This window comes from Cannabis sativa, chromosome 7, assembly GCF_029168945.1.
Source record: "Cannabis sativa cultivar Pink pepper isolate KNU-18-1 chromosome 7, ASM2916894v1, whole genome shotgun sequence".
In the NCBI taxonomy this organism is placed as follows: Eukaryota; Viridiplantae; Streptophyta; class Magnoliopsida; order Rosales; family Cannabaceae; genus Cannabis; species Cannabis sativa.
The window spans coordinates 40,093,458-40,102,414 of record NC_083607.1 but is presented as its reverse complement, the minus strand read 5'-3'; the positions used below and the strand labels follow the sequence as shown (position 1 = coordinate 40,102,414).

The following is an 8,957-nucleotide window of genomic DNA, read 5'->3' as shown; positions in this document are numbered from 1 at the left end:
ATAAAAATATGAACAAAATGAATCTTTAGTTTCAAATATTTACAATGATTAATTAGCTACAGAAATAATCAATGTACTTTCCAATATCTAGATAAACAGAGCAGCAATGTTATACTTTCAAGAACTGTTGTGACAGTTTTGTTAGTTTTGTGTTAGTTGGGAATCAGTTAGGTTAGTTGGTAGTCCAGCTGTACATTCTGTTATTTTGCTGTATTGTTTTGTTTCCTTGTTGCTTAGTATAAGTAGCAAAGCATTGGTGTTTGTACACAACTTGATTGATTCAATACAATTGTTTAATTTCTCTCTGTTTTCTCTGTTTTGCTTTTCTCTGGTTCAAGCTCATTCGAGGTGTTATGGTATCAGAGCAAGTTGTTGTGCTCCTGCTATTCTTCATCTTGTTTGTTCTTTGATCTGTGTTCTCTTGTGTTGTGTGAATATGGGTCGAGGAGGTGGAGCTCAAGGTCGTGGCAATGGAGTCCATACTCAAACGAATCGAGAGGCTGAAAACAATTCTTTGAACTCGAACACTTTCTAAGTTCTTGGAGAAAATTCGAGATCGACAAATGCTAATGGTTTGTCGAATCCTTACTTTCTTTCAAATGGCGATAATCCAGGTGCCGTGCTTGTCCCTAAAATTCTCAAAGGCAGTGAGAATTACAGCACCTGGAGAAGATCTATGCTAATTGCTTTGGTGGCTAGGAACAAAGTTAAATTTATTAATGGAAGGTTACCACAGCCTGATGAAGATCACGATAACTACGATAGCTGGTGTCGATGTAATAGCACCGTGATTTCATGGATTTTGCACGCTATTTCTGATGAAATTGCAGACAGTATTGTGTATCACGATAATGCAGCAGAAATCTGGGCTTAGCTGCATGAACGATTCAATGAAAGAAACGCACCTCGGATCTTTGAAGCAAAGAAGATGATGCAAAGTCTTGTTCAAGGATCTAATACTGTCACAACATACTACACACGACTGAAATCTCTTTGGGATCAAATAAGAGAACTTCACCCACCACCTGTTTGTTCCTGTGGCGCAGTGAAAGTGATACAAGAGTATCAAGAAGAGGACAGATTGCTTGAGTTTTTAGTTGGATTAAATGATTCCTACAGCCTTGTTAGGTCTCAGATCTTGATGCGTGATCCTCTTCCAAGTGTTAACAAAGCTTATGCTGTTGTTATACAAGAGGAAAGACAGAGAAATTTGATAAATAATTACAGCAATACTACTGATCAGGACAAAGGTAGCAATGCACAGGTTACTGGTTCAGGAAATAATGGTCATTTTGCTGGTGCTGTTCAACCATTCAGATCTAAGTACAATTGTACTCATTGTGGTATGAATGGACATTCAATCGAGAGATGCTACAAACTGAATGGATATCCTCCTGGACATAAATACCATGGAAAATTTCCTAATCGAGATGCTAAAGGAAATCCTGGAAAACCAACAGGTGTTAATTTTTCTGGTGCTGATGAAGGCAAGGCCGAGGAGCCTACAATGGAAAGAGATATCATCTCAAGCTTGTCAAGTGTTCAATGCCAGAAGCTGATGGCTATTCTTGCTCAAAAGGCCACTGAGAACAACACTCAAAATGTCTCTGAAGATCAGCCTGTTGTGTCTCATTTTTCTGGTATGAAAATTTCTACTCCTAGCTCTTATTGGATTATTGATACAGGTGCAACACATCATGTGTGTTATGATATCAATTTATTCAAAAAATACTTTTGTCAATACCCGATTGAAAACTGCCTTGATGCCTAATTGTTTGCATGCTGAAATTTCTTGCATAGGAACAGTTCATTTGAGTCCTGAACTTGTTCTTAAAAATGTCCTATATGTGCCTACCTTTAAGTGTAATTTGTTGTCTGTGAATTCATTAACAGCCACAACTAATTGCACCTTTTTGTTTTCTGATGATGATTGTATCATTCAGGACACTTCCAAGACCAAGGTGATTGGGATGGGTAGAAAATTTGACAATTTATACTACTTGAATGTTGATCAAAGCTGTAATAAGAATCGGATTTCTGTTGCTGCCACTTTTTCTGATTCTAAAATTTCAAATGAAACTGTTTGGCACTATAGATTGGGCCATCCATCTTGTGTAAAAACTCATCCATTGAATAAAGCTTTGAAATTTCTTGTTGATTCTAATTCCTTGTTTCATTGCTCTATTTGTCATTATGCCAAACAAAGGAAACTTCCTTTCATTTCAAATCATAACATTGCTGAAAAGTGCTTTGATCTTATTCATGTTGACATTTGGGGTCCCTATAATACTTGTACCATTGAAGGGTATAAGTACTTTATTACCATTGTTGATGATTGTTCCAGATATACATGGATCAAGCTCATCAAACAAAAATCTGATGCTCAGCATGCTATACCCCAATTTATTACCCTTGTTCAAAATCCATTTGGTAAGACAATCAAGGGTATGAGGTCTGATAATGCAAAAGAATTACAGTTCAAAGACTTGTTCAATGAACTTGGGATTATGCACTATCACTCTTGTGTGCAAAGACCTCAACAAAACTTTGTTGTTGAGAGAAAGTATCAACATTTACTCAATGTTGCTAGAGCTTTACTCTTTCAATCTTACATTCCTTTGGTGTATTCGGGAGATTGTGTGGCTACTGCAGCCTATTTAATTAATAGAACTCCTACACCTAATCTCAAAGGCAAGACACCCTTTGCTATTCTTCACTCTAAAGAACCAGCCTATGACCACTTAAAAGCCTTTGGGTGTCTAGCCTATGCCTCTACTTTGAGTCAATCAAGGCCAAAATTCTTACCTAGGTCTGCCCCTTGTATTTTTTTGGGATATCCTCCAGGTATAAAGGGTTACAAACTGCTTGATTTGAATAAAAATCTCACTTTTATTTCTCGAGATGTTTATTTTTATGAGCATATTTTTCCTTTTGTTTCTACTGGAGGTATCTCTCCTGCCTATGAGAATTTTTTCGCCTCTCTTCCACATGTTGCATCAGACATTGCAGATCATCATAATCGGATTGCACCAGGTAGTATTTCTGTTTCTGCAGAACCCTTGTGTTCACTAGCACCAGGTACTGCATCAGGTGAGTCCTTTTCTTCTCACCCTTCTGATTCAACTGTTGTTCATTCTCCACATGTTCCTGCCTCAGGTGAGTTATCTCACATTGTTTTTTTTTAGACTGATTTGCCTTCAGATCTGCCTCGTACAGCAGACATTCCTCCTCATAATTTTTCTCATACCAGATCTGGTAGGGCAGTGCATAAACCATCATACTTGAATGAATACCATTGTTATCTTGCTTCTACCAATTTATCCAAGTTGGCTAAAGTTTCCTTTGTCACTACTCATCCTTTGTCTCAGGTCATTGGTTACAACAAGCTGTCTTCAACATTTCGAGCTGCTGTTCTGGCTATTTCGAGTCATTTTGAGCCTGAATTTTTTCATCAAGCTCATGGTATTCCTGTTTGGGATAATGCAATGGACACTGAGATTGAGGCTCTTGAGAAGAATCATACATAGATCATTGTTTCTTTACCCGAGGGACACCATGTCATTGGTTCAAAATGGGTCTACAAGATCAAACTCAATGCAGATGGTAGTGTAGAAAGGTTCAAAGCTCGGTTGGTAGCTAAGGGATATAATCAACAAGAAGGGATTGACTACACAGATTCCTTTGCTCCGGTTACTAAGCTTGTCACTGTCAAGTTAGTCCTTTCTTTGGCTGCCATTCACGGCTGGCATTTACATCAATTGGATGTAAATAATGCCTTTCTACATGGTGATCTCCATGAAGATGTGTATATGTCTATACCTCAAGGGTATAGACCTAAGGGGGAGTTACCACCAAATGCAGTCTGCAAATTGCAAAAGTCATTGTATGGATTGAAGCAAGCTTCAAGACAATGGTTTGCCAAGTTCTCAAGTGCTTTGAATGATGAAGGGTTTCACCATTCAGCAACTGATCATTCCTTGTTCATCAAACATTTCAATGGAAATTTCATATTTCTATTGGTTTATGTTGATGATGTAATTCTTGCTAGCAACAATTTAGTGGAACTTGAAGCTCTCAAAGCAAGATTACACACAAGATTTCAGCTAAAAGACTTAGGAAATTTGAGGTATTTCCTAGGACTTGAAGTTGGTAGATCTGACAAAGGGATCTTTGTTTCACAAAGACCTTATGCACTTCAATTGTTGGAAGATCTAGGCTATCTAGGTTCCAAACCAGTGAGTATACCAATGGAAGCAAATCTCAAACTTGGGCTTGATGAGAAAGAGAAGTTGGCCGATCCAACATTATATAGAAGGATAAAGGGAAAGCTACAATATTTGACCATCACAAGACCTGACATTTCCTACTCAGTAAACAAGCTAAGCCAGCTCTTATGCACACCAAGAGTCACTCATTTGCATGCAGCACAAAGAGTTCTTCAATATGTTGAAGGGACTCCTGGACAAGGAATTTTCTTTGCTACCAATACTGAAGTGAAGTTACATGCCTATACGGATTCATATTGGGCAGCTTGTCCAGATACAAGGAGGTCAACAACTGGCTTTTGTATTTTTGTTGGAACGTCCATCATCTCTTAGATAAGCAAGAAACAACATACGGTTTCAAGGTCCTTTGCAGAGGCTGAATATAGAGCCATGGCTAATACCACTTGTGAAGTGGTTTGGCTACTTTCTATCCTCAAAGAACTTCAAATCAAACATGAAGAACCTGCTTTTCTCTATTGTGACAACAAGTCAGCCCAACACATTGCAGCAAACCTGGTCTTTCACGAGAGAACTAAACATATAGAGATAGACTGTCATTTAGTTAGAGAAAAGGTGCAACAAGGTGTGATAAAGACAGTCCATGTTTCTACAAAAGACCAAGTAGCAGATATCCTAACTAAGCCCCTTTTTCCCAACCAATTCAACAACTTTAAAGACAAGATCGGATTGAAGAACATATTTTCTCCATCTTGAGGGGGAGTTTCAAGAACTGTTGTGACAGTTTTATTAGTTTTGTGTTAGTTGGGAATCAGTTAGGTTAGTTGGTAGTCCAGCTGTACATTCTGTTATTTTGCTGCATTGTTTTGTTTCCTTGTTGCTTAGTATAAGTAGCAAAGCATTGGTGTTTGTACACAACTTGATTGATTCAATACAATTGTTCAATTTCTCTCTGTTTTCTCTGTTTTGCTTTTCTCTGGTTCAAGCTCATTCGAGCTGTTATATACATACTATATACGCCATTTAAGAGTATACAATTATTTTTTTTTTTTTGGAATAGATTTTAATAATACCAAAATAATATTTATCTAATTACTTTTTTCACTACATTGTTAGTTAACTTTTACTCGGACTAACTCATAACAAGTTATGTATATGTACAAATGATCTATAGAACCAGTCAAAGTATACATTGTTTTTGTATCTCACATTATTATTTTAAAAAATGCTAAAAGTGACAAATGATTAATTAATGATAGACAATCATCTATTATTTGTTAATGAGAAATTAATTACCTACAAGCTAATTAACATGTTACATGAAAACAAAAAGTGGCAATAATGAGTAATTAATAATAATATTGTAATGAAATATTAACAAATAAATAAACTTGCAATGGGCACATCACATGATACACACGGAACTCAAGAAATTTGATTAACGCATGACAACTGTGACCATAAATATATAGAATTTGAGCAGTTGAATCCTAATTGATCTTCCTATATATATTTTTTTTTCTTTTTTTTTGGCACAGGATAGTAAATCATATGAATGATTAAATGATAATTACTCTACTTTACCGATCATCAATTGAAAATCTGATTAAAGTCATCATAAGATAGCTCATCCTCCAAGACAAAGCCATTGGATATCTCCATATTAGTAGTAGCGTTCAAGGATGAGGATGAAGGATAGAAACCATTACTCGTGACAGTACTAATAGTGCTGTTAAAAGAAGAGTAAGATAGTTGGTCTACTTGATTCAATTGGTTGTAATAATTGTCTTCAAAGCAAGATTGTTGTACATGTGGCTGAAGGTGAATCAAATTTTGTGGCACACTTGGCTGATGATGATGAGATTGGTTTTGATAATTGTAGTTTTGAAAAGGCCTTTCAATGATGGGAGTGGCATTCTTGAGGCCGAAGTTCAAGTTAAGAGGGCCTTTTTGGTTGGCAAAGGAAATTGGAGTAGGACAGCCTGTGAATTGTTGAACCAAGGCTCGGAAGTTGTTGGCATTGGCGTTGAGAAGGGTAGTCGGAGTTTTCTTCGAAGCCCTCGATCGTCGCCGGACGGGTTTCGATGGAGTACTAACCTGGGGATCTTGACTAGCCGTTGGTGATGGGCTTCCGGGACTCCCTAAGCTCTCGGACGACATAACACCACTAAGGACATCATGATTATTATTGTGGCTTATAGGCTCTTCACCATCCAAAAGGCTTTGGTGGTAATATTGAATCCATTCATCATTAGAAGTAGCTGCCAAGGTTTCTCGACTCATTTTGTATGCTTGTATGAAAAAAATTGAGTGGGCAAGATCAGTGATTGAGTGTGTTTTGGTTTTAGTTTAATAGTTTTCTTTCTGAGAGATCTATTTTTGATGGAAAGAGAAAAGAAAGGACGGATCTCTTCACAGTATTTGTAGTGACTTAAATATATTCTTGTTGGTCAATGTTAAGACAAGTCTATAGGCTTGACCGTTGATTAACTTTGTGGAGAAGATAATATAAAGACTTGGGGCCAAAGAATTGTGTGTTCTCTTGCGAGCTTCCTGGAAACTACAAATGTTAACGTCAAATTAAATCATCGTCATCATAGCATATCACCAAATTATACGAACTTTTGGACTCTCTATTGGTTAATGTTTGAGTCATTAATTTTCTCGAATTTTGAGTTGGTCTTTGCTATCCGTGGTCAGACTATTAATTAAAGCAAGATATTGTTTTGGAGAACATCAAATAAAACACACCTTCTTTAAGGATATATAATTTAAGAGAAGTGCTAAAATGCTTAGCACCCTCATATTGTTTAAAATGAAGGATGATACACAAAAGTATTTAAATATATAAATAATCAAAATTTATGACAGAACATAATATATATGTTATTTAAGTATGTATTTCGAATATAAATGTACATATAACTCATTATCATATTTAAACTTTAAGAGAATTTAATCATGTGCAGCTATTTATTTATCTTTTGAAGGGGAATATTTGGCTTCGTTCATACCTTAAACCGCTAAACTCGATCAATGAAGAAAAGCTAAAGAGAAAAAGAATACTAAGGGGATGCCTTTTAATATGGTCATCATCAACGCAAATAAGTTAAAGATTTTGTTACGTCTAACAATTTAATTTATTAGGTAATTAAAATAATTTTCTTGTGTTAATTTGTGATTTTTATTATTTTTTTCCTTATAAGAAAATTTTATTTTCAACTGTTATTTTTAATTTTAGAAACTTGTCTTACAAGAGAATGAATTTTCTTTATGGAAAGTTACTTTTTTTTTTTTTTGTTTTGAAAAAATTGACTCTCTCTTTATTCTAATTGTTAAATTTGATTTTGACATGTTTATTGCATATCAAATAATCACCACTACAAAATATGGTGTTTTTGTCGGTTTACAAGTGACAGATATTCTATTAGCATCGATTGTTAAAACTAACGTATATACCATAGACGCAAAAACTACATTATTTTGCATCAATTTTTAACCGTCGGTACCAAAAATTAGCGACGGTTGAAAACAGTCGCTAATAGAGTAAAGAAAAATTTTTACAACATTCCCGTCGATTTTGTACCGCCACAACAAAAAACCAAATAAAAAAATAAAGAAATCCTGATATCACACCCAAATCTAAAACAATACCCAGATTTTAATGTTCATTTTAATTTTACAAATCTAAAATAGAAATATAGAAATACTAAGATATACACAAATAAAGATACAAGGAAAATTTAAACACAGATCCAAATACAAAACACAACAAGTACAATCATTAAATAAAAACCCAAAAATAGAAAATGGTAGTCCTCTTCGTCTTCGTCCCCAAATCAAAAATCTGTACAAAAAAATGTTTCACCCATGAGACCGAAAGAAAGAGAGAGCAGAGAAAACTTACATGGTGGTATCGGTATTGTGTAGAGACAAAAGAGAAGGGAAGAGGCCATCCATGGGCCGTTTGGCTCTCCACGTGTGGGTGGATCTTCTAGCCTCGTATATTTTTCAGATCTATCTTTGTGAGAAGTATTTCATTTGTAAAAACCTAGAGTGTTCAACTAAGTTTTAGTTTTCTTGTTATGATCTCATACTATTCATAGAACAGATTGAAGAGAAGCTTTGAACAAGCGTGGATCTTCGTGAGAAGATTTTTTTAAGCCTAACTTCAGGAGAAAGTAAGCACACATCAATAGCTAAAGGGAGTTCACTACTTGGTGTTGTTCAAAATCAGATAAGCAACGTGAATTATAACGGGTTGTAAAAAATTATTAGAGTGAGCCTAAATTTGTTTAAATTAATTGCTTTTGTAATATTTGATACTTTACTAATCAATTTCATTCTCTGGGCATGACCCCGTATAATAAAACAGTGTGAAAGAACACTGATGCCACATATAATTCTCTTGTGTCAAGTTTTTATATTCTGTAATGTTAATTATGTTCTGCTACTACAAATCTGTGTTCTGCAGCAACAAGTTTCTATGTTCTTATTACAGATCGTAACATTTGTGTTTTTAATTACTGGAATTTAATTAATATTTTGGCATTTACAAAAATATGATTTTTCATTTGGTATCAAAGTTGGACACTAAACTCTTAGTGTGATCCTTTAATGTTTTCTTGTATAATATGTGCAATACATCGTTTTTTGCTGAAGGAAGTTCCATTTCTCATCCACCACTTCCTTATTGGAAGGTTAGAATAAGGGTATTTATCAAGTCACAAGATG

General features: G+C 35.2%; 1 protein-coding gene across 1 annotated transcript; it reads right to left on the bottom strand.

The window, feature by feature from the left end:
- Nucleotides 1-5,556: 5,556 nt before the first annotated feature.
- LOC115697140 (VQ motif-containing protein 22) lies at nt 5,557-6,742 on the bottom strand. The gene has a single exon (XM_030624053.2). It carries the CDS (start codon nt 6,504-6,506, stop codon nt 5,814-5,816), a length of 693 nt encoding a protein of 230 aa, XP_030479913.1. The 5' UTR covers nt 6,507-6,742; the 3' UTR covers nt 5,557-5,813.
- Between the last annotated feature and the right edge of the window lie 2,215 nt (nt 6,743-8,957).